The following is a 26972-nucleotide window of genomic DNA, read 5'->3' on the forward strand; positions in this document are numbered from 1 at the left end:
ACTTTAGGAAAGCTCTATCGAGTAAGTAAAGACCAAGTAGCTTAAATATACTTGAGAAATAAGTTTAGCATCCTTAGATCAATCCCTACCACTCATTCCATTGGAAGCTTGTCACGTGAGGATTATTTTCTTTTCATTCTATTTTCTTTTTATTTACTGTTTTTACCATTTTTCATTGCCTTGACATTTCACCATACTAATATTAAACATCCATCATTGCCATTGCATTTTCATTTGCTACACCATCAGACCATCACTCCATATCCACCAGCATACACATTTACATTGCCGTGACATTTGTATATATCAAGACTAACTATACTTAGATAGAATAGAGCATTGCTTTGGTTAGACTTTTGTAATTTCACCCAATCCCTGTGGAGAAGATACTAACTCATCATTATATTACTTGAGAGATTGTGTATACTTCCACATTATTTGCATATAATTTATAGTACTCACAACACGTGAACAAGTTTTTGGCGCCGTTGCCGGGGATTGGCAGCCTGAAGTTATTTAGTTTTGCCAGAGCATATTATTTTGTTTTTCATTTTTATTTGTGTATAGTTTACTTGATATTTTTGTTTTATTTTCAGGTTTATCTAGTGTATGCCTAGAAGAAATTTTGAAGAGCCTTTGGAACCAATAGAACCTGAGATTGAAAGACTTTTTAGAAGAAGAAGACGTGCTCAAAGAAATATGTATCAAATTGGAAACCAAGGCATTGGTCAGGATGATGTAAATCATAATGCTGCGACATTAGACAATGTTGATCCTGTTGTTAGGCCGTGCGTTATTCGCGATCACTTAAATCCGATGCAGGATGATCTGAAACCTGGGATTGTGGCACCTGAAATTCAAGCTGCATATTTCTAGCTGAAACCAGTCATGTTCAACATGTTGAATTCTATTGGGTTGTTTGGGGGTATGCCAACTGAAGATGCCAGGCAGCACATTCGCAATTTTCTGGAAGTTTGTGATTCTTTTCGCCAAGGAGTGCATGCGGATTTTCTGAAATTAAAGCTTTTTCTGTATTCATTGCGTGACCGAGCAAGGGCTTGGTTGAGTAGTGTACCAAACGGTTCTATGGAATCATGGGCTGATCTTTGCAAGAGTTTCTTATTGAGGTACAACCCACCAAACATGAATACACAACTAAGTAATGAAATATCATCTTTTCGCCAGGGCGACGACGAATCCATGTATGAGTGTTGGGATCGTTACAAGAGTTTTCTTCGAAAGTGTTCAAATCATGGTTTTCATGATTTAACTCAAGTAGTCATGTTCTATAATGGAGTCAATACACCCACGAGTATGTTACTGGATGCCTCGGCAAATGGGACATTGTTGGATGAATCACCTACTGAGGCGTTTGCTATCTTCGACAGAATTGCTAATAATGATTATCAGTTTCCTTCCTCAAGGCTTGGGAGTGGAAGGAGAACACCTGGAGCATTTGAGTTAGATACCAAGGATTCAGTGTCCGCTCAACTCTTAGCCATCACTAATATGTTGAAGAACTTACAACGTTCCACTGTTGTGAAGGAAGTGAAAGCAACTAGCTTGGCATGTATGTTATGCCAAGGCAATTATCACGAGAGCGAATGCCCAACCAACCATGAGTCCATCAACTTTTTAGGTAATTACAATCGAGGCAACAACAATCCTTATTCTAACACTTATAATGCTGGATGGCGTCAGCATCCTAATTTTTCATGGGGAAATTAAGGAGCCCACAATGTTAATCAACCTACTCGGCAGCAGAATCACAATGAGCCTCAAGGTTACCAAAATGCTATGCCATGGCATAATGACAACAAAGGAGCTTCATCTTTCGCAAGCGTGAGTTCATTGGAAGCTACAATTCAAGAGTTCATATCCACTACGAAGACAATGTTGCAAGACCATTATACTTCAATTAAAAATCAAGGAGATTTACTTCATAGTCAAGGCGCCTTACTTCAAAGCCATACCTCGTCTCTGAGAGCTTTGGAACGTCAAGTTGGTCAGATTGCTACAGCATTGCAAGAGCGTCAGCAAGGACGTTTACCAAGTGATACTGAAGTCACTAGAGAACCTGGAAAAGAAAATTGCAATGTGTTAACTCTTAGGAGTGGAACACAAATCAATCGACAAGTCAAGGATAGTGGGCCACAACATGATGATTCTAATCCCACCACTGAAGTTGAATTACATGATGATAGAGTTCCTGAGAAGGACAAGGAGGAGGATTCTGCTAAGATACCAGATTTTGATGCCAAGGCAAAAGCATATTTTATTCCTGCAGCTAAGGAAGCTAGACCTCCCCCACCCTTCCCGCAAAGATTGAAGAAGCATAATGATGAAGTTCAGTTCAAGAAGTTCTTGGACATTCTTGATCAGCTCCATATCAATATACCTCTCTTGGAAGCTGTTGAACAGATGTCGATGTATGCCAAATTTCTGAAGAAAATCTGTACCAAGAAGAGGAAAGTAGAGACTGTTGCCACGGTAATAGAATTTTGTTCTACATTGAGTAAGTTGTCACCAAAGAGAAATGATCCGGGAAGCTTCATTATTCTTTGTTCTATTGGAGCTAATTTCATTGGAAAGGCACTGTGTGATCTTGGTTAAAATTTGAACTTAATGCCGAAATCGATATTCTTGAATCTTGGCATAGGAGATGCAAGACCCACCTCAGTTTGTTTTACAACTTGCCGGCAGATCCCATGTGAAACCTGAAGGGAGAGTCGAGGATGTCATAGTAAGGATGGATAAGTTTGTGTTTCTAGTCGACTTCTTAATTCTGGACTGCGAAGTTGATGCCAAGGCACTAATCATTCTGGGAAGACTTTTCCTAGCCACTGGACATATCTTGATAGATTGTGAAAAAGGTGAACTCACCATGAGAGTGGTTGATCAGTGTCTGACTGTCAATGTTTTTCGAATGCTCAAATATGTTTATGACACTGGAGAATGCAAAGGCATTTCTGAATTGAACTCAGTGATTGAAGAAGTGACTGAACATATTTGCCAGAACAATTTCATTCAGCTAGCAAAAAATGAATATTGGGTGGATGATGAAAGCTTAGTGGAGTCCGACAACTTTCCAATTTTTGAGGAAGAATCCAGCTTACTACAAGTTAGATCAGGTATGAATTTTAAACCTCTAAATTTTGATGAATTTATTCCTCGTAAGCCTTCATTAATGCATCCACCCACTCTAGAGTTTAAGACTTTGCCAGGGCATCTTAAATATGTAAACTTAGGTAGCGATGAGACTTTATCGGTGATTATTTCCGCTAACCTTACTGCTAACCAAGAGCAATGTTTGTTAAGTGTGTTGATGCAACATAAAAAAGCAATTGGTTGGACTATGGCCGATTTAAAAGGCATTAGCCCCACTATCTGCATGCACAAGATTCTGCTTGAAGATTGCCACGACAATTCAATAGAACCACAAAGAAGACTCAACCCTGTTATGAAGCAAGTGGTGATGAAAGAAATTTTGAAATGGCTTGATGCTGGAGTGATCTACCCTATCTCAAACAACTCATGGGTGAGCCCTATTTCTTTCTGATGGTTGAAATTCAATTTTATCCTACTGTCTTACTATCGAACATTGCCATGACATTTTACTTATGTAACCGCTATCCATTGCTTGAGAACAAGTAATAGCTTAAGTTTGGGGGCGTGATAACTTTCTAAAAAGGCTACTTTTAAGGCCTTTTCAACTTAAGTTATTGTTTGTTTAGAAGCTCATTTTAGGCATTTTAGGATCATGTAGTTGCATATAGTTGCATTTGTGGTGGTAGTGTTATATTATTTCTTAATGGTGTTACTTAAGATAAAGGTGCAGTTTGTTTGTGGTGTACAGGGAATAGCAAGAAAAAGGATTCTTTGGGAAGCAATGCCGTGGCATCACACGTTGCTAAAGCATAATGAAATGCCTCGGCATTTCTGGCACAGAAAAAGACAAAAAAGATATTTTTACACAAGGACAACTGGTACTAGACAACTGTCTCTGCACGTGAAGCACTGTTGTAACTGCCTGCCAGAGCCACCAGAGGACCACTGCCACTTGGAGGATAAGATTCATGCTCAACATGTGATTCTAGGGGTATGAGGGGTATTTTGCACCCAACAATATCATCATTACCCCTAGATATTTTTTTATTATATATGACACCTCATGGAAGAGAGGAAGAGAGGATTGACGCACACACATACTATAGCAAAAATTAGATTTTTATTTTCTTTTTCCTTTATTATTCCTTGGGATATTCCTCCATTGATAAAGCTCCAAGGAGTGGCAAGCTAGGCGCCGAAAGGAGCTAGCAAACTAGGTGGTTCACGATGGCTGAGAAGAGACCTCCGGTGGCACGTCGAAGGCTTCTTCTCAACTTCCCTTTTTGCTGCTATTTTATATTTATTTATGGGTTGTTGGAACAAATATTTTCATGACTTTGTGTTTGGATATTTTGAACCCCACCATGAACTAACTTATTTGGTGGTGGTTGATTTAATGGTTGTTTGAACTTTATTTTTAATGGTGTATTTAAGTTTATTTTGGTTCTTTATTTGCTTTGCTTATGAATGCTTCACTATCTAGGCTTGTAAGAGGCATGGAAATGTCCATTTCTTAGATGAAGGTTAGGTATTCGGAAGAATCCTAGACTAAAAATACTTGTAAGTATTCGAAAGAAACGCAAGATAAGATCCTCATAAGCAATGGGTTATAGTATTTTCAAGGGGCTTTGAACCGACCTAGGAATATTATAACTTAATCCCTTAGATCTCAGAAGAGACTAGGATAGGATTTCAACGACTAAAAAGGGTGTCTTTATTAATAGGGTAGTCTGGCCAACATCGTTGAGTGAGAGCAGATGCCTTTCGCATCATATTCTGTTAGGTTTTTTTGAACACTTTAGAAAAGCTTTGTCGAGTAAGGAAAGACCAGGTAGCTTAAATATACTTGAGAAATAAGTTTAGCATCCTTAGAGCAATCCCTACCACTCATTCTATTGGAAGCTTGTCACGTGAGGATTATTTTCTTTTCATTCTATTTTCTTTTTATTTACTATTTTTACCATTTTTCATTGCCTTGACATTTAACCATACTCAACATTAAACATCCATCATTGCCATTGCATTTTCATTTGCTACACCATCAGACCATCACTCCATATCCACCAGCATACACATTTACATTGCCGCGACATTTGTATATATCAAGACTAACTATACTTAGATAGAATAGAGCATTGCTTTGGTTAGACTTTTGTAATTTCACCCAATCCCTGTGGAGACGATACTAACTCATCATTATATTACTTGAGAGATTGTGTATACTTCCACATTATTTGCATATAATTTATAGTACTCACAACACGTGAACAAGTTTTTGGCGCTGTTGCCGGGGATTGGCAGCCTGAAGTTATTTAGTTTTGCCAGAGCATATTATTTTGTTTTGCATTTTTATTTGTGTTTAGTTTACTTGATATTTTTGTTTTATTTTCAGGTTTATCTAGTGTATGCGTAGAAGAAATTTTGAAGAGCCTTTGGAACCAATAGAACCTGAGATTGAAAGACTTTTTAGAAGAAGAAGACGTGCTCAAAGAAATATGTATAAGATTGGAAACCAAGGCATTAGTCAGGATGATGGAAATCATAATACCGCGGCATTAGACAATGTTGATCCTGCTTTTAGGTCGTTCGTTATTCGCGATCACTTAAATTTGATGCTGGATGATCTGAATCCTGGGATTGTGGCACCTGAAATTCAAGCTGCACATTTCGAGCTGAAACTAGTCATGTTTAACATGTTGAATTCTATTGGGCAGTTTGGGGGTATGCCAACTGAAGATGCCAGGAAGCACATTCGCAATTTTCTGAAAGTTTGTGATTCTTTTCGCCAAGAAGGAGTGCATGCGGATTTTTTGAAATTAAAGCTTTTTCTGTATTCATTGCGTGACCGAGAAAGGGCTTGGTTGAGTGGTGTACCAGCCAGTTCTATGGAATCATGGGCCGATCTTTGTAAGAGTTTCTTATTGAGGTACAACCCACCAAACATGAATACGCAGTTAAGGAATGAAATATCATCTTTTTGCCAGGATGACGATGAATCCATGTATGAGTGTTGGGATCGTTACAAGAGTTTGCTTCGAAAGTGTTCAAATCATGGTTTTCATGATTTAACTCAAGTAGTCATGTTCTATAATGGAGTTAATGCACCAACGAGGATGTTACTGGATGCCTCGGCAAATGCGACATTGCTGGATAAATCACCTACTGAGGCGTTTACTATCTTGGACAGAATTGCTAATAATGATTATCAGTTTCATTCCTCAAGGCTTGGGAGTGGTAGGAGAACACCTGGAGCATTTGAGTTAGATACCAAGGATTCGGTGCCCGCTCAACTCTCAGCCATCACTAATATATATTGAAGAACTTACAACGTTCCACTGATGTGAAGGAAGTGAAAGCAACTAGCTTGGCATGTCTGTTATGCCAAGGCAATCATCACGAGAGCGAATGCCCAACCAACCATGAGTCCATCAACTTTATAGGTAATTAAAATCGATCCAACAACAATCCTTATTCTAACACTTATAATGCTGGATGGCGTCAGCATCCCAATTTTTCATGGGGAAATTAAGGAGCCCACAATGTTAATCAACCTACTCGGCAGCAGAATCACAATGAGCCTCAAGGTTACCAAAATGCTATGCCATGGCATAATGCCAACAAAGGAGCTTCATCTTTAGCAAGCATGAGTTCATTGGAAGCTACAATTCAAGAGTTCATATCCACTACGAAGACAATGCTGCAAGACCATTCTACTTCAATTAAAAATCAAGGAGCTTTACTTCATAGTCATGGCACCTTACGTCAAAGCCATAGCTCATCTCTGAGAGCTTTGGAAGGACAAGTTGCTCAGATTGCTACGGCATTGCAAGAGCATCAGCAAGGACGTTTGCCAAGTGATACTGAAGTCACTAGAGCACCTGGAAAAGAGCATTGCAATGTGTTAACTCTTAGGAGTGGAACACAAATCAATCGACAAGTCAAGGATAGTGGGCCACAACATGATGATTCTAATCCCACTACTGAATTTGAATTACATGATGATAGAGTTACTCAGAAGGACAAGGAGGAGGATTCTGCTAAGATACCAGATTCTGATGCCAAGGCAAAAGCAAATTCTATTCCTGCAGCTAAGGAAGCTAGACCTCCCCCCACCCTTCCCGCAAAGATTGAAGAAGCATAATGATGAAGTTCAGTTCGTGGATATTCTTGATCAGCTCCATATCAATATACATATCTTGGAAGCTGTTGAACAGATGCCGATGTATGCCAAATTTCTGAAGGAAATCTATACCAAGAAGAGGAAAGTTGAGACTGTTGCCACGGTAACAGAATTTTGTTATTCATTGAGTAAGTTGCCGCCAAAGAGAAATGATTCGGGAAGCTTCATTATTCCTTGTTCAATTGGAGCTAATTTCATTGGAAAGGCACTGTGTGATCTTGGTTCAAATGTCAACTTAATGCCAAAATCGATATTCGTGAAGCTTGGCATAGGAGATGCAAGACCCACCTCAGTTTTTTTACAACTTGCCGGCAGATCCCATGTGAAACCTGAAGGGAGAGTCGAGGATGTCATAGTAAGGGTGTATAAGTTTGTGTTTCCAGTCGACTTCTTAATTCTGGACGGCGAAGTTGATGCCAAGGCACAAATCATTATGGGAAGACTTTTCCTAGCCACTGGACGTATCTTGATAGACTGTGAAAAATGTGAACTCACCATGAGAGTGGCTGATCAGTGTGTGACTGTCAATGTTTTTTGAACACTCAAATATGTTGATGATACTGGAGAATACAAAGGCATTTCTGAATTAAACTCAGTGATTGAAGAAGAGAATGAACATCTTTGCCAGAACAATTTCATTCAGCTAGCAGAAAATGAATATTGGGTGGATGATGAAAGCTTAGTGTAGTCCGACAACTTTCCAATTTTTGAGGAAGAATCCAGCTTACTACAAGTTAGATCAGGTATGAATTTAGAACCTCTAAATTTTGATGAATTTATTCCTCCTAAGCCTTCATTAATACATCCACCCACTCTAGAGTTTAAGACTTTTCCAGGGCATCTTAAATATGTACACTTAGGTAGCGATGAGACTTTACCGATGATTATTTACGCTAACCTTACTGCTAACCAAGAGCAAAGTTTGTTAAGTGTGTTGATGCAACATAGAAAAACAATTGTTTGGACTATGGCCGATTTAAAAGGCATTAGCCCCACGATCTGCATGCACAAGATTCTGCTTGAAGATTACCACGATAATTCAATAGAACCACAAAGAAGACTCAACCCTGTTATGAAGCAAGTGGTGATGAAAGAAATTCTGAAATGGCTTAATGCTGGATTGATCTACCATATCTCAAATAGCTCATGGGTGAGCCCTATTTCTTTTTGAGGGTTAAAATTCAATTTTATCCTACTGTCTTACTGTCGAACATTGTCATGACATTTTACTTATGTAACTGCTATCCATTGCTTGAGGACAAGCAATAGCTTAAGTTTGGGGGCGTGATAACTTCCTAAAAAGGCTACTTTTAAGGCCTTTTTCACTTAATTTACTGTTTGTTTAAAATCTCATTTTAGGCATTTTAGGATCATGAAGTTGCATATAGTTGCATTTGTGGTGGTAGTGTTATTTTATTTCTTAATGTTGTTGCTTGAGGGAAAGGTGCATTTTGTTTGTGGTGTGCAGGGAATAGCAAGAAAAAGGATTCTTTAGGAAGAAATGTCGTGGCATCACAAGTTCCTAATGCATAATGAAATGCCTCGGCATTTATGGCATATAAAAAGACAAAAAAGATATTTTTGCACAAGGACAGCTGTCTCTGCACGTGAAGGACTGCTGTAACCGCCTGCCAGAGCCACCAGAGGACCACTACCACTTGGAGGATAAGATTCACGCTCAACATGTGATTCTAGGGGTATGAGGGGTATTTTGTACCCAACAATATCATCATTACCCCTAGATATTGTTTTATTATATATGACACCTCATGGGAGAGAGGAAGAGAGGATTGACGCACACGCATACTGTAGCAAAAATTAGATTTTTCTTTTCTTCTTCCTTGGGATATTCCTCCATTGATAAATCTCAGAGGAGTGGCAAGCTAGGCGCCGAAAGGAGCTAGCGAGCTAGGTGGTTCACAATGGCCGAGAGGAGACCTCTAGTGGCGCGTTGAAGGCTTCTTCTCAACTTCCCTTTTTGCTGCTATTTTATATTTATTTGTGGGTTATTGGAACAAATATTTTCATGACTTTGTGTTTGGATATTTTGAACCCCACCATGAACTAACTTATTTGGTGGTGGTTGATTTAATGGTTGTTTAAACTTTATTTTTAATGGTGTATTTAAGTTTATTTTGGTTCTTTATTTGCTTTGCTTATGAATTCTTCACCATCTAGGCTTGTAAGAGGCATGGAAATGTCCATTTCGTAGATGAAGGTTAGGTATTCAGAAGAATCCTAGACTAAAAATACTTGTAAGTATTCGGAAGAAAAGCAAGATAAGATCCTCATAAGTAATGGGTTATAGTATTTTCAAGGGGCTTTGAACCGGCCTAGGAATATTATAACTTAATCCCTTAGATCTCAGAAGAGACTAGGATAGGATTTCAATGACTAAAAAGGGTATCCTTATCAATAGGGTAGGCTGGCCAACATCGTTGAGTGAGAGCATATGCCTTGGCATCCTATTCTGTTAGGTTCTTTTGAACACTTTAGGAAAGCTTTGTCGAGTAAGTAAAGACCAGGTAGCTTAAATATACTTGAGAAATAAGTTTAGCATCCTTAGATCAATCCCTACCACTCATTCTATTGGAAGCTTGTCATGTGAGGATTATTTTCTTTTCATTCTATTTTTATTTATTTATTGTTTTTACCATTTTTCATTGCCTTGACATTTCACCATACTCAACATTAAACATCCATCATTGTCATTGCATTTCCATTTGCTACACCATCAGACCATCACTCCATATCCACCAGCATACACATTTACATTGCCGTGACATTTGTATATATCAAGACTAACTATACTTAGATAGAATAGTGCATTGCTTTGATTAGACTTTTGTAATTTCATCCAATCCCTGTTGAGACGATACTCATCATTATATAACTTGAGCGATTATGTATACTTGCACATTATTTGCGTATAATTTATAGTACTCACAACACGTGAATAGTGACCACTTAGGTTTGGGTCTAACTTACAGACCGGGTCTGGGGGGTTACAAGATGCAACAAAATTACAAATATTTTTAAGAGAGGATCTAGTAGTTACCCCTTTGGATGGATCACCCAAAATCTCACCATCCTTGACATAGTTGTACTCCCTTGGGCATGATACTTTCATTTCCTCTTGAATTGTCTTCTCAAGAGCATCTTATGTTTGTACTTGCATATCCTCTTTAGATGATGGTTCACTAACTTCATTTGATGTCATAATACCTACACCATTTTCCATATAAGATTCCTTACTCGGAAGGGGGTTATCATCTAAAACAACATGAATAAACTCTTCTACCAATAGATTTTTTTTGTTAAAAAATTGAAAAGCTTTAGAATTAATGGAATATCGAAGGAATATTCCTTCATCACATTTTGCATCAAATTTTACAAGATCATATTTTTCATTATTTAAAATAAAACACTTAGACCCAAAAGGGTGAAAATGGCTAATGTTAGGCTTTTTATTTTTTGAAAAGTTCGTATGGAGTTTTCTTTAAAATAGGCATAATCATTACTCTTTTTACAATATAACAAGCGATGTTTGTGGCTTCCTCCCAAAAACATTCTGGAAAATTATTTTCACAAAGCATGGTTCTAGCCATTTCCTCTAAAATTTGATTTTTCCTCTCAACAACTTCATTTTGCTTAGGGGTTTTAGAGGCTGAAAAATTATGGCTAATACCACAAGAATTGTAAAATTTATCAAAACCAAGATTTTGCAATTAGGTTCCATGGTCAATCCTAACACTAGAAATTGAGTAAGCCTTTTCATTTTAGTTTATTTTTGAAAATGTGATGATTTATCTAAAGCTTCATCCTTAGCACTTAAAAAGAGAAATCATGTGAACTAGAGTAATCATCAACAAGAACAAAAGCATATTGTTTTTCACTTAAGCTAATAGTCCTAATAGGCCCAAATATATTTATGTGAATCAATTACAATACCCTACTAGATGGAGCATCATTAATGGATTTCAAGGAAACTTTTTTTGTTTACCCTTTACACATGCATCAAAAATTTTGTCTAAATCAAATTTTAGCTTTGGTAAACCTTTTACTAGATCACCTTCAACAAGTTTATCTAATATACTCATACTAGCATGTCCAAGTTTTCTATGCCATAACCATGAATCATTTTCATCTTTAGCTACTAGGCATACATTTGAAGAAACATTATCATCTAAATGCACCATGTAAATGTTTCCAATTCTATGTCCAACAAGCATAATCATGTATGATGTAATGTCAACTATTTTACAACCATTAGACTAAAAAAATGACATTGTGTCCTTTATCACACAGTTGACTTATACTATGTACAAATGCTTCAAACCATTGACATATAACATATTTTCACTTAAAATGGAAGAATTGTTACCAATTGAACCGACTCATTCTATATGGTCTTTAGATTTGTCACCAAAAATTATTACTAATTCACTTTTAAGTTTAAGCTCTTTGAAACGGTTTTTGTCACCAATCATTTGTCTTGAGCATCCACTATCAAGATACCATGAATTTACGCTTACATTTTGGGCCTTGTAGAAATGCTCCCCCACCTATAAACATAGATTATTTTTTTTTTGGTACCCAAATTCTTTTGGGTCAATAGGCATTAGTTCCCAATAATCTAGCCCCTTGGGTATCCATTTTTCTAGGATATCTTTTTCCTTAGTACCAATGAGTATGCTTCTAACAACTTTCTCATTAGAGGATCTTTGGATACCTTTATGTTTGTATTATCCAAAGTTATTTTTAACATAGTTGGATTTTGAAGTTTGACCTTTTTGAAATTGGTTTGATCCAACTTTGTTAAATAAAGCTTGGAGATCATCAAGCTCTTTGGGATGGTCATCATGAACTTTAGAAAGTAAGTTGTGCAAATCTTGATTTTTCTTTTTTCAAACTCATCAAGTTTGACTTGCATATCCTTCATCTTACTTTCAAGTTCATAATTGGTCTTAGATAAGAGATCATTTTTATTTTTCATTTTTGAAATATTTTTCTTATTCTCTGAAAGAATGATCTCAAATTCTAAGGCAAATTCATCATATGCCTCTTGTAGTTTATGAAAGGAATATTCATTTAAATTATATCAACTGGAGGTTACCTTCATTTCTCTCTCGATGGCCATAATACACAAGTTGGATACTTCTTGTTCTTCTTCATCGAATCATTCTCCATTGCTCCATGTAGCTACATGTTCCTTTTATGCCTTCTTAGGTGACCCCTTATTCTTCAATTAAGGACAATCAAACTTGATATGTCCCGTTTTCTTGCATGCATAACAAATGATGGGGTTCTTGTCCTTATATTTATTCTTGAACCCTCATTTCTTTGAAATATTCTTCCTTTGATTAACCTCATGAATCTTCTAAATCTGTTGGCAAAAACTATTATTTCTTCATCTTCATCCTCACTAGAATCATTCTCTTCCTTGGTGGACTCGAGAGCAATCCCAACTTTCTTTTTCTTTACCTTCTTTTCTTATTCTTCCTTTTTCTTTTGAAGTTTCACTTCATGAGTGAGTAATGATTCGATGAGTTCATCAAGGGTGTACAACTCCAAATCTTTGGATTCTTCAATAGCGGTTGCTTTACCTTCCCAAGATGAAGGTAATGATGTAAGCATTTTTCTTACCAAATCTTTATTGGGATAAACCTTCCCAAAGTTCCTTAAATCGTTGATGATGGCAGTAAAACGATCTCGTTTAGATGTCTTCGTCAGCCTTCATTTTGAAATTCTCATAATTGAGAGTGAGAATTCCAATATTTGATTTCTTCACTTGAATTGTACCCTCATGTGTGACTTCAAGCTTATCCCAAATCTCTTTTACATTTGAGCAAGAATACAACCTACTATATTCATTAGGGCCTAATGCAAAAAATATAATGTGTATGGCTTTTTCATTTGGTTGTATGAGTCTTTGATCTTCATTTTTCCATTCAGACTTAACATTCGGTACAACAAACTTTCCTTGCTTCTTGGAAGAAATTGATGCTCTGTCGGTGATGACATCTCACACTGAATAATCGGTGGCTTGAATAAATACCATTATTATATTCTTCCGATAAGAATAGTTGGCACCATTGACATACGGAGGCTTCTATATAGATTGAGACTCACCAAAAAATGTCGGAAGTAGATAGAGTGGTCATTGTAGTAATTGATTGACTTCTTCCAAGGATCTTCTCAAGAGGATGTTAAGCCTTCCAATGAGATTAGCTATGATATCAATTATTGAGTCAATCGAACCAATGAAATAGCCAAGAGGGAGTGAATTGGTAATTAAGAGAATGATGAAGCTTATTGTAAGAAATTGAAAATTTTGACACAAGCAATTTTAGAGTGGTTCAACTTCTTCAATGAAGTCTACATCCACTACCTTAACTTCAACACTAAGGATTTCAACAAATTCATTAATTTGTTCAAACCTTTAAGGACAAGGTGTAACCTTACAACATACTTAGACTTATATCCCAAAGTCTCAAGTGTACAACCTTTCCTAAGAAGAAATTACAAATAGCAAACTTAGAAAAACCTCACTAGGAATGTGTTTGCACAATTCAATAACAAAGAATATTGACTTGATTTTGGCTCAATATGATTGCTTTGTCTTTCTCTATGATCTATTGTCTTCACATATCACTTAGAATCTTATTCTTATACTCCTTCATTCAATTCTAGCTGTTTGGGTTGTTGTAGGAGTTAATAGAGTCGCTGGGATAAAATTTTCCATAATAAATGTTGCCCAGACACTTGACTACTGGTACTTTGGCCTGGAGTATTAGTATTGTCTGCATTAATTCTAAAAATCTAGCCGTTGGTGAGAGGAGAGTATCGGTACTCCACTTACAGTATATATACCAGTATCGATACTCACAGAGTATCGGTACAAAAATAGTATATTGGAATCTGTGTTTGTCAAGAAACTTAAAGGGAGTATTGGTACCACATGAATAGTATCAGTATTGTTCTTGCAGTACTGGTACTCTAGGGTTAAAAATTCAATTTTTTTCATGGTCAAGACCTGAAACCCTTTGTAAAAATGATTGAAAATTATTTCCATTGTATGACTTGAATTTTCAAAGGAGTAAGGAGTAAAGGAGTTTTTGACTTAAAAAAATTATATTCGAATGGTTGAATCAAATATAAGCTTAAAACCAAATTAAAAATAATCTTAAAATTTTATTAAACTTATTTACTTGTGGTTATCAAAATCTCAAAGCATGGTTCAACAAAATCATTTAGCAAAACAAGAACTATCTCGTCAAACTATGTTTAAAACATGATGAAAACATGTTTGAAGTATTGAGAGCTCATAATGTAATCAAATGAAATACACGTACTGTTAATAGGTTGTGTTTGTGATTTAATGGAATTCAGGGGATCGTTTCAACCAGGTTGGAGAGTACAGTTTTCCCCATTACGTTTCCAAAAGGTTTTTAATTAGGTTCACAACTTAGGCTTAGGGGTGTATGATTTAATCTTTAATAAAATCATATTGCCTAGCAAAAAATATTATGTTATTTTTTAATGGTGAGTTACGAAAATAAAATCAAAACGCGACGTTAGTGATGATTTCCAAAAAAAGAAAATAATTGAGTGGCCAAAACAAAATTAAAATAATAGGTGAATAATCAAATATATTGTATTCTATACTAGGGAATATAAATAAACAGCTTGATAAACCGACCAAATATATTTGCTATATAATAATTAAACAAACATAAAGTAATTGCAATAAATAGTTAATGGTTCTATAAATAAATGATCGGTATTTGTTTAAAAGTAATTCCTTTAACATAATATAAATCACTATTTCATTCAATTTCTTTGGATCGTAAACATAACCAAGCTCAAACCTCAAACCTATATATGTATAGTTTATGGTGAATAATTAATACTATTTTCCATAGTCCCAAAAATTCATCTCTCCTCGAAATGAAAGCTGGTTGATTGGGTGCACCGAGGAACCACCGTTGGCGGCGGCGCTGGCCTCAAACCTCAAACCTTTGGAAGAATCTTGAGCTATTCCTACATGAGATGTAACCAGGCGGTCCAGCATCCCCCATTCATTCATGCCCTCGATCTCATCATCTCTTGCACCACCAACACCCTCTAGACCCGCTTGGTACCTCCCACTTTCACTCCCACTTTCACAATCCCTAGGGTTCCCAATAAGCTGTTTGATTATTATGGGGTGATGATGATGAGGCTCCGATGGGAGACCCACCGGTGGGTACTCGTTATAGCCGACTTGAGTTTGGGTTTGAAAAATAGAGTATTGAGGAGGGTGCAGGGAAGGATAGTGAAGGGCTAGCTCCGCCTTGTTTAGCTCCTCCAAGCATTGTTGAGTGGTGGGGTTGTTTGATCTGTGCGTGAAGGACAGTGGTGGAGTTTGGCTGTCGCTTGAAGTGTTGTTCAGCTGTCGATTCGATGATGAGTTGATGCTTGATCCTCCGTTAATGCTAACTTTGAACAGGTTTTTCTTCTTGAACACCCTGCATACCACCCATCCATCTTCCTACACATGCATGCAGCATGCAATTTTTACATTTTATATAGGAATGATGAAATCAACAATATGTTTACTAATGCCAAATCCTGGTTTTGGTCCCTCTACTATACTCAACTTATTTTTAGTTTTACATATTTTAATCATAAATTTTATAATACCATTTAAATAATTAACTCCGTTAACACAGGTTGAAGATGAATTCTGAAAAAAAATTATTAAGCTTCTCATTTTTTTTAGAAGTTTTAACTAGGAGATCCTCATTAAATCTTATTTTCTTTAATATTTTAATAAGGCCAATCTAAAAATTTTGAAAATTCTTATTAAACCCTAAATTGGTTTTGAAAACTTAAATTAACCACTAAAAGTTTTTAGAAATTCTCATTGACCCCTTAGAAACTTTTAAAATTTTTAATTAGATCTCAAAAAATCTAATGTCAAGATCCACTACCTGACCATTAAGTTTTCTTAAAAGTACTCTTAACTCATCGTGTTGTGGAATTTTTTGTGTTAGAATGGTTGCTTTTAATAAATAAAAAATGTCTGAATTTTACTTGAATGGTTAATAGTATTAGTTATTTATACTAACCAAACATTAAAAAATTAACGATTAATAGGTTCCTAAAACATTTTAAATTATCTTATATTTTCTTTTTATAATTTTATTAATAATTTATTTTCGCCCTTAAAATTTTATAATTTTACTCCCCTCTAAAGTTTTATAAGTTTGCTCTCCTCTAAAATTTTATAAGTTACTCCTAACATAAAATTCTGATGATCAACTTATGATAGATTAAAGTACACAGATTAAGTACCAAATTTAAGTACAGTAGATGGATCAAAACCACAATTTAACGTTTACTAGTTGGCAAAGTTGGATGAGGGAGAGAGAGAACTAACAGTGGGGTTTGCTTGGGGATCGTCGCCATCTTCAAGTCGGTATTCATGCATGATCCAGTCGGTCTTTTGGCCATGTGGAGCTCTTCCTCGGTAGAAAACAAGGGTTTTCCTCATACCAATCTTTTTGTAACTGTTCCGAATGCACTTGTCCCTACCCGTCGCTTTCCATACCCCAGCATGGGTTGCCCTATTCGTCCTCGACCCTGTCGGGTATTTCCGGTCCTTGTGGCTGAAAAAGTGCCACTCGTTTTGTCGACTTGATCCGATCCTACACCTCTCTGTATATACATACACACTGCATATTATAAAAACCTTAATCTACCTTTCATTTCATCATATAATTATACCAGAGGTTGTAACTTGAAATAGCCCGGAAAATAACTACAGAGACTAAGATTTAAACTCTTTCACGAGTTAAGCGACTTTGATGATTAAAATGGATGATTGTTATTTTTAGAGGTTTTAGATTCGAGTACTACTTCTACAAGGTTTTTAAATAATTTATTATCTGATGATTAGAAATATTTTAAAAAATAATACCTTGTAATCACCCAACCACGTAAAAAAAAAACTCTTTGCTTTCATTTGATTGCTTTAATACACTAACAAGTCTACAGCTCTTGAGTTATGTCTAAGTACAAACAAACAGGAACTAATAATCAAGACAAAGTATCAGAAGGATGTCAAAAATCAAATTTTATGAGAGAGCCTCTTCTACATATGAGTTTTATAATTATTAAATATTATTGGATTCAAATATCATAGTGCAACTTTTGGCAGATCTTCATAGCATGAGACTATGAAAAACAATATTTTACAACACGCACAGAATTGTTTGGTTGTTTAGCTAATAAAAATAAATAAGAATAATGCTAATTAGTCAAGCTTCTCCTTCTCAACGTTTCTTCTCTAAACCTTTTTTCCCGAAATAATATGTAAAATTTCCTGGAAAAGGAGTAGGGCATGACACATTGAAACTGAAATCGGTATAGGGTAGAGAAAACAATTTTGTAGAACACCTGCGGATCGGATTTGAATTACGATGTTAAATTGTACAAGATAATACATGTTCGGATATTTTTTAGTCAATTGACAATGCAAACACATTCTACAAATAGTATTGTAAGAATTCAGAACCTCTAAGAAGAATAACAATTTCCTTTATTATTGAGGTCACTCAATGAATTCATAATGATAATTTTAGATAAACATCGATGAGAGAATGAATTAAAACTCTAAACAGTTGAGTCAAACGTTCACAAGGAACTCAAGCAAAGGATCAAAACTCAAGCAAAGGATCAAAACACTTTACCCTGGTGGCACTCCTCCGTTTGATGAACCCATTCACCTCTTTTAGTAGCCAAAATCTCGATGATCAACTAACAAGCTTTGAACTATTTTCTTTCCTTCTAAAACTCTCTCTAATGTTAACGTGCGTGTACATATATATGCACACAAGGAGAAAGATGGAAGCAATGAATTTGAAGTAAATATGGAAATAAGTGTCAACGGGTGGGGGCTGTAAGAGGAAGTTGACGACCGGTCACTACGCCGCCGGGGAGGGTTAAAGCTCGCGTAAAAAGCAAGTCTAAGGAATAAGACTATGATTAGTATTTTTTAGTGCTTGCTTTAACCACAGGGCCTGCTCTACATGCTCTACAGGAGCGTGGCTAACCTTATCTTTTATAAATTTACTTGAGTTTACTGGATCATTTTAAAAACATATTTTTGAATTACTTTTCAGTTTTCACCACATCCAACCTTGGTTGATAAATATATATAAAACTGTTATGTCTCCGGACACCTTTCGTAAACCTCCTAATCTCCGTGGATTTCATAAAAATCTCCGAGCATATATCTTTAAGTTAATTATATTGTACATTCGAGACCTAGACAAGACTTTTACGCTGACAGATTTATACTATCAGATCTTTCTAACCTGATCAATCTATAAATAACTATCGTGACCTTACCGCTAACCCACATTAAAGGTAAATAAATCAAAAAGAATATATCTCGAAGAGTCCACGCAAATAATTTATATAAGATGAAAATTGAACCTGGATATTCAAAGCCTCAACCTTTACCAACTCCACTAAGATTTCATTAACATATACGTTAAACATTGAAAAACATATTAGTTAGCTTGCATGCATGTAAAATTACGTTAAATGTATATAACTTTCATGTTTAATGAATAACTAAACTTTGCACGCACAGCACATTAACTTGGGACAAGTTCTACATTTTAAGTAGTTAATGTAACAACCCAATTTAGGGGCTAAATTTTAGGAATTATAAAGTGGTGAATTTAAATTGATATTTTGGAAGAAATTGGGGATTAAATTATAAAATCGTAAAGTTACTAGACCGTTTTATAAAGTGCAGAAACTTCAGTGACTAAACTCATGGTTTACCCATTATTTATGGGATGAATTATAACCCTTCCCCGATTGTTTCTGCGTATTTTTCTTAGTTTTTCCTCCCCCGTTGACCCTCCTTTCCTCTCCGATCTACTCACCGTCCGGCGTCCGTTTGACGAACCAAAACCACCACCGTGTTCGTTGTCGATCGATGAACAAAACCCTCAAACCTTTCATCGTGAATCATAGTCGTTCGTCGTTAATTTCAGTTGGAAGTATCGTCGGTTTTAACTCGATTTCCGTTGGTTTTTCGTCGATTCACGACGACTCGGCCATCCGTTTTCGACACCTCCCGTACCATCGTGTTCCTTGAATCGTTTCGAGTCCAACGGTGTTCACCGTTTCTCCGTCGTCGCCGATGAGTTTAGGGGTGCAAAAGTCAAAGTTTTCAATATTTCGTAATCGAGCTCTCAACCGTTCAAAATTGTGAACTGATCTTGGTAAGTGTTTCAAAATGCCTCAAAATAATTTTTAGAAATTTTCCGGGAATTTTCCGACACCGTATCAATGTTCACGCGCCGCCACTGCGCGTAGGGGTGCTAGTTTTGTAATTAATTTTTTGTTAGGGTGATATTTGTGTAAAACTAGGGTGCTAGTTTTGTAAATATTGTTACAAGGGTGCTAATTTTGTAATTAATTTATGTTAGAGTGATATTTGTGTAAAACTGTTGACCGTTGACCGTTGACTGCCGTTGATCGTTGACCGAAAAAGTCAAAATTTTCGAAAAGTTATATTTTATAATTTTTGACGACCTGAGTTCGAATCCGCAATCCGTTTTGCCAAATTCGGACACGAAGGCCTCGAAATTGCCAGTCAAACCCTTTGACTGCAAAGTCAAAATTTTCAAAAAAGTCATATTTTATGTTTGATGACGTCTTAAATCCGAATCCGAAGTCTGTTTCGCCAAATTCGAACCCGATAAGCTATTTTTAACTGATTTATCACTCGATTCGATCCGTTTATCGGAATTAAGCTTCGTTTTTTATGTAATTTCTGTTGATATGCATCTGAGGAATTATTGGAAGTTGATTTCAAGATCGAGGGTGTTCAAATGGAATTTAATGGTTGATCAGTATGGCACAGAAATCGAGGTAATATATTACTACCTCTTTATGCTTTATAGAACATGTTGGTATTGATAATGCATGAATGGAAATGTTTGGTCTCATATGTGTAATTAATGAAGTTCTACACTCGATTCGAATAGAGTAAAAATTTCATAACTGAATATGGATCAGACGACTAATATAAGAAATTGAAGGATAATTTGAATTCAATTACAAGTTAAGAGATTAAGTGATATATGAATCAGTATTGAATATGCAATTTATAATCTATCTCATTTGATAAGGTATGAAAATAGTTCGATTAGGTAAAATTATAAAATTACCCTTATGTTGGAAAATGACAAGAATTATCCCTAAAAGTTGATTAATAACTCTGAAAAGACTTATTGGTCTGATAAAACTACAGATGTGCAGAAGAAATGTTAGCTTTAATTGGAAAATTCGGATAACCGGTTTTTAACCCCAAGAGGGTTTATCCACGATACTAGAAGTCTGTTAAGGAATCATTTCAAGATTAGAGAATGTTCTGAAAAGAAATTAACCATATGATCTCTAAATTATAGTTATTTTCGTAAAGAGTTAATACTGAAACTATTTGGTTAAGAAATTATGAAAATGCCCTTGAAAGGTAAAAATAATCTGAGTTGACCCGGAATGAGAAAGTACTTTAATGATTTGTACTTTACTCGATAAATTACGGATTTAATTGTTAAGATCATGTCTTTGTACAGAAAAATTCATGATATTTCGTTTGTAAAATCTGAGAAGGCACTTGACCCGAAAATATCCGAGTTATAAGTAAATACCTGAAGAACAATTTATCGGGGGTGTTCTTTTGTCAGAATTGTTTGAAAGGACTGAAATAAATGATAAGATTGGATTTAATAGTAAGATCGAACGGAAGGAAAGATTGAAATACACTGAATCTGTAAAATGACCAAAATACCCCTAGAATAGAAATGACTCGAGAATATCACCAAGCCCAAGAATGAATGGACATCCTCAAGCTTTGAAATGAATGGAAAAACATTGAGCATCAAAATAACCAAAATACCCTTATGACCAAATAAACATAGGTGTGGTATTGATCTTAAAAGTTATGGATCACATATTAAGCCGAGAAACCAATGCTAGTGTTATATCAGTAACAGAATGGCATAGATATCACTTGAATGCGTGTTCGAGTTCTTAATTTTGGTTCGATGATAATTTTGGAAGTATTCAACTCAGCTCAATTATAGATCGCATTCTGTACTAATAGGGATGGCAACGGGCCGAGTTCGGGTCGGGTATTGGTCCCCCCATCCCCGTCCCCGTTTAAAAAACCCGTACCCATCCACGCTTAAAAAACCACGGGGATTTAAACGGGGATCCCCATCGGGTAATAAGGGAAAACCGCGAGGAAACGGGTATCCCTGTTTAGCATAAACGATTATTTAAATGGGTATCGGGTCGGGTATATATATATATATTTAAATTAAATATATAAATATTATATATATATTTTAATTTAAATTAAATTTATTAATATTATATATATATATATATATATATATATATATATATAAAATAATTATTTTTAATATTTATCAGGCCGGGTATCGGGCCGGGTAATCGGGGTGGGGATTAGCAAACCCATCCCCGTTCCCGTTTAGCATAAACGGCTTTTCCCCATCCCTGCCCCTGTCCCCGTTTATCATCCCCGAACCTGACCCGTTTAATTCGGTTTTAGGTTTTCCTCGTCGGGTTTGAGTTTTTTTGCCATCCCTATGTACTAAGAAGGGGAATTCATCAAACAAATCAACCATGAAGACCAAATTGAATGGAACAGGAGTACAATACGTATCCGAAATTCAGAAATGTACAAATTACTCTAGAAAACCCCGAAGTAACTAGAATAGACTTGACTGCTAAATGAATTAAGTAACCTCAAGGACTGAGGATTAAGTAAGTGATTTTGATGAGTCTGGAAACGTTAATGAACTTACATAATGTACTGTTCTTATGGATCGTGAACTATAAATCAAGCACGTCAGTATTTTATGATATCGTGGAAGCGTGAAAATAAAGTAAAGACCATTTGAATATCTGTTAGTTTCCTTAAGATCTATTCAACGATGATTCCCAACAATGTTATCAAATTATGTAAAGCGCCTCACGAGTAATGTGAGAGTTATCTAAGAAATTCTGACCCTACTCCATATATAAAATTGGATCGGATCGGGTTACTCGTATCGGTTTGAAGGTGTTATATTTAGTGGTATCAAAGCCTATATTGAATCGTTTTTATGGGTAGACCGGTCAGTCAACTTTCATAGAATATCTGGTATGTAAATTCCCCTAGATTATAACCGTACTTCTCTGAGCCGGAACTCCAGTGTCGAGTCATCTATATGTAATAAGTATGCCTATTTATTATGTCCGTTAGGGCTCAACCTGTGCAAAAAGGGAATACCAACAATGTTTGTCCAAATTATGTAAAGCGCCTCACGAGTAATGTGAGAGTTATCTAAGAAATTCTGACCCTACTCCATATATAAAATTGGAATATGTTAACCATTTTATGACCTAACCTCGTAGCCAAGCTCTAATTGTTTCCACAAGGATAATTCTATTTATATTCTTGAATTATGATAAGGGAGAGTTCTAACGAGAACACATATTCAACTGATTAAGTTTTAGTAGAGGAATCTAATCCTATAAAAAGAGGCCTGAGAGATTGGAGAAGTGATGAAAACTGAGTTTTCATATTTATTTGACTCGGGTGAATTTTGAGGACGAAATTTTTTTTAGGAGGGGAGAGTTGTCACACCCCAATTGTTACTTGCTTTTAATTTAAAATTTATTTAATTAATTTTTAAAGACCAAATTATGAATTTTTAAAGTTTTAAGATAGTTTTCAAGTTTCCCTAAAAGTTCAGGGACTAGTTCCCAAATTTAACCATTTTTGGTTAGCAAAGAAAAAACAATATGCATTTGGTGTGTTTTGAACCCATGCCTTTAGAACCCTCCCCTGTGCCTTTTACCAGTTAGGCTTAGGTATTGTAGCTAATGGGATGTGGTGAAAATATCGGTTAAACCCAATGAAAATTAAAGACCCACATATCCCTTTTTGGTTATTTGATTAAAAGCCCAAAAACCTGATAGCCTTAAACTCAACCCGTCATTCTCATAGCATATCAAATGCTCCGATCAGTGGTGACTTACACCGTCACCACTAGCAGATTCGACATCGACCTGCAAACAAAACTTGATTGACCACACTTTAAGAATCCCACCATTTGTCGTAAAATGTTGGAAGGATCGTGAATAAAAACCCAAATTGCCATCATGGTTTTTCTTCCTTTCCAGCCACTTTCACCATCGATGAACGTCATCGGCCTTACATGTGGAAGTGACACCCTCTTCCGACCAAAACCTAGTTGACTTCGCCTTGTGAAACGTTGTCGGTAGCCGTGAATTTAAGATCAAAGCTTTGATGAAACCCACTGGAAGCCTTGGTTCTTCGCGTTTTCAAGCCAATCTCAATGCCAGCTCACTTTATTAGCTTCACATTCGGGATCCTCGCAAAATATTTGTCAAAACTCAGTCGAACCCATCGCCCCACAGTTGTTGCTTCGTCGAACGTCGTTGGGTAAAGGCCGGTTGTTTTATTTTAATTTTCTTCAATGATTGGCTGAGTTTTAGTGTTGATTTTGATTAGATTTGATGTGTGGTTGCCGTGGGAATATTTTGCCGCCTTGCCCCGTCCATTTTTCCGTCGTACGCACCTCCACACGCCAATGGTGCACCTAGGCTTCGTTCCCGTTGAATTTCCTAGAAACCGAGACAACTCGTGAGTCAACCCATCGAATCAAACTGTTAAGTCAACCCAGATCGAGTCGACTGAGTTAACTCAGACCGAGTTGTTCAATTAACCTGGACCCGTTGACCTGACCCTTTACACGATCGTTGACCTTTGACTTTGACCCTGTTGACTTTAACTTTGATCAAAAGTCATGGTTTTAGAAAGAGGCCTATTTTATTATTTTTCGATGTCCTGAGTCTGAATCCAAAGTCCGTTTCACTAAATTCAAACCCAATAAGCTATTTTTTAATGTTTTATCTCCCAATTTGATACAAAGTTTCATGTTTAAGTTCTGTTTATGACGTAAATCTGTTTGTTATGTATTCGAGACTTTATGGGACGTGAACATAAAGTTTGAGGGTGATTGAATAGAGTTTAAAGGGTTGGTTGATGTGGCTTCTAAATTGAGGTAATACATTACTATTATTTGCATGCTTTACGGAACACGTTGATATTAGTTATTACATGAATGAATTTTATTAGACAGTTTTGTATAGTTAATTATTACTGGACTTGAACTGAATTTAGTAAAAGTCTAGCAAACTGTATAACACTTTAGGAACTCCCATAAGAAATTGGAAGACCATTAAAAAGTTAAATTTCAATTTCGATGATTAATGAGTAAATCAATTGTCCTCAAGATCCGTAATAACTAAAATAACCCGAAATAATAAATTTTTACCTCCGAAGCGGAAAAGCATACTTAGAGTTATGTTCCTAAGCAAACGCTTGAAGAATAAACCAACCAAGGTATCAGTTACATCTGAATGGTTCGAAATGGCTTAATTATATAATAAGACTGAATCGAAAGATAATGACTAGAATAACCTCGAATACCAAAATGACATAAATACTCTAATGATCTGGTTTACAGAAAGGTTTATAGACAAGTTTTGAATGTACTAGTGAAACATTAAATATTTTAACAACCCCTAAAGGTTATGGAGACGATCCAAGTACGTCAATCATCTTGGAGACTATTGCAATACATAAATAAAACAAATACCATCAGAATATGTATAGTTCTTCAAGATCCATTCAACGATGGTTGAAGATGATCAGTTCGACTAGTGTAGTCAGTATTAAAGTATGAATATTCTTGAAGTGTATAGATTCAATTGGTTAATAGGTATCGCAGTTCAAAGATTTTTTCAGTTAGAGTTCACCCGATATACTGATAAATTGACATTAATCTTGAATACCATAAATCTTCGTTTCACCCTTATTGGATCAAGTTGCTAAGAATCAACTAGAAATAAAAGTGTTGGAAACACCTTTCTGATACACCTGAAATCCTAAATGGTCCTAAAGCATTAATCTATGAATGTTTATTTAAACCCGTTAGCGATTAAACCCTTTTAATAGGGACGTCGATCTTAAAATCCGATCAATTTTGTATAAGTTCATAATTTCTATTCCTGATAATTTTCAAGAACCTTCGAGAAATATCTGGATCCTCTAGTGTGCTCCCTATTGTCAAAAATGTTTTCTCTTATTTATATTAAGCATGGTTTCTGATATCTGGCTTCTGATCTCTTACACAAGGTACAATTAGCTCCTGATTTTCGCTATTACTTTCTGCTATCTAATTTGTTTTATTAGTGTACTATCTGGGTAGGTGTCAAGTGACTTTGAGGTTCATCTAGCTGGTAAATCCTTTATGTTCTGATCATTCATATTGGACTCCTAGATACTAGGGGTATAAGGTAAGTCCTTATAAATGTATGTTCTAGGGTACTGCATTTGGTGTATTTTAATAAAAACCTAACTTCTGATTTCTTTTTTATGATATTACTGGTTCTATATGAAACTATTTTATTAGGGAATTGATTAGGTAGGATTTTGGAGTCTTTAAGGTTCAAATAGCTGGTAAATCCTTTTTGTTCTGATAATTCATATCGGATTCCTAGATCGTAGAGGTCTAAGGTAAGTCCTTATGAATGATGTCCTGGGGAATTTCACATGGAGTATTAGGATAGAGGGTACTACATTGATTTTAAAAACAAGTTTTACTGAAATAACTACTACTATTTTTAAAGTATGATTACATTTTATTCTGGTTTTGAAGGAACACACTAGATGCCTGTTTCAATCTCTCAACCTGGTCTTCTAAATGTTTCCACTATGCAATAAGTTTCTTGCTTGTTACCTAAAGAAATATCAGTGGAACCTCAGCTCATCATGAAAACCTGTAGATGTTGAATCAATGAGAAAATTTTTATGCTTGCCATTTATTTGCTTGTCCTTTAGCATCATTGGTAGTTTTGTATTACTAAGCTTACCAAAGCTCACTCTTTTACTCACCGTTTCAGGTTAAAAGAATAGATCCAGTGCAACTATCAACTTTAGTAATGGGAGTTCATTTAGCTTGTCTTGCAGAGTACGATACAAGCACAATTAGGGGCAGGTAGGTCACATTTAATTTTTACACTAAGTTTGGAACTTGTATGATTTTAATTTTATTTGTAATATATGAATGGTTTTTTGAACTTGTATTTTATTTATAATTTATTTTATGATTTTACATGTTTTAACAAAAAAAAATATTTTTTACTGAATTTTTACTATGGGTCGCTCCAATAGCCCTAATGCAACACCTCGGATTAGATCAGGTCACACGTATCGGTATGAGGGTGATACATGATTATACAAAGAGAATCCATCCATGAATGAAAACAGGGAATTTCTGGCAGTATTGTCCACTAGGCTCTCTATATGTGGGAAAGGAAAATTATCCTTCAGACTTCCTCTATTGAGATATATATAGAGCTAACACACAGATGAACTTTTCCATCCTTCTATGGTACTGGGACAATATTTTATACCCACTCGGGGTATTTTGCCACTTTGAGAAACCCATCGTCAAATTGTTTCTCTGCCTTTTCCATTATCTTTCATTAGCATTTTGGATCTCATCCTTTT

General features: G+C 35.8%; 1 protein-coding gene and 1 non-coding gene across 2 annotated transcripts; both read right to left on the reverse strand.

Moving 5' to 3' along the window:
• Positions 1-6054: 6054 nt before the first annotated feature.
• On the reverse strand, positions 6055-6166 carry LOC120177669. Its single transcript, XR_005521450.1, has one exon. It is a non-coding gene; the product is annotated as a small nucleolar RNA R71 (small nucleolar RNA).
• A 9034-nt stretch (positions 6167-15200) lies between these two features.
• LOC120177577 (protein BEARSKIN2-like) lies at positions 15201-17041 on the reverse strand. The gene is made up of 4 exons (XM_039183675.1): positions 17035-17041; positions 16713-16990; positions 15531-15821; positions 15201-15479 (listed from the first exon to the last, which is right to left on the reverse strand). Exons 1-4 carry the CDS (start codon positions 17039-17041, stop codon positions 15201-15203), a joined length of 855 nt encoding a protein of 284 aa, XP_039039606.1.
• Positions 17042-26972: the final 9931 nt, after the last annotated feature.

Source organism: Hibiscus syriacus, unplaced genomic scaffold (genome assembly GCF_006381635.1).
Source record: "Hibiscus syriacus cultivar Baekdansim isolate YM2019G1 unplaced genomic scaffold, ASM638163v2 tig00112293_pilon, whole genome shotgun sequence".
Classification (NCBI taxonomy): Eukaryota; Viridiplantae; Streptophyta; class Magnoliopsida; order Malvales; family Malvaceae; genus Hibiscus; species Hibiscus syriacus.

Excerpts from the sequence above, each read along its gene's own strand:
- LOC120177577 (XM_039183675.1), bottom strand. Across the intron at positions 15,822-16,712 it reads ATCCCCAAGCAAACCCCACT|GAAGATGGATGGGTGGTATG; the intron begins GTTAGTTCTCTC and ends ATGCATGTGTAG. Across the intron at positions 15,480-15,530 it reads GCTATAACGAGTACCCACCG|CTTATTGGGAACCCTAGGGA; the intron begins GTGGGTCTCCCA and ends ATAATCAAACAG.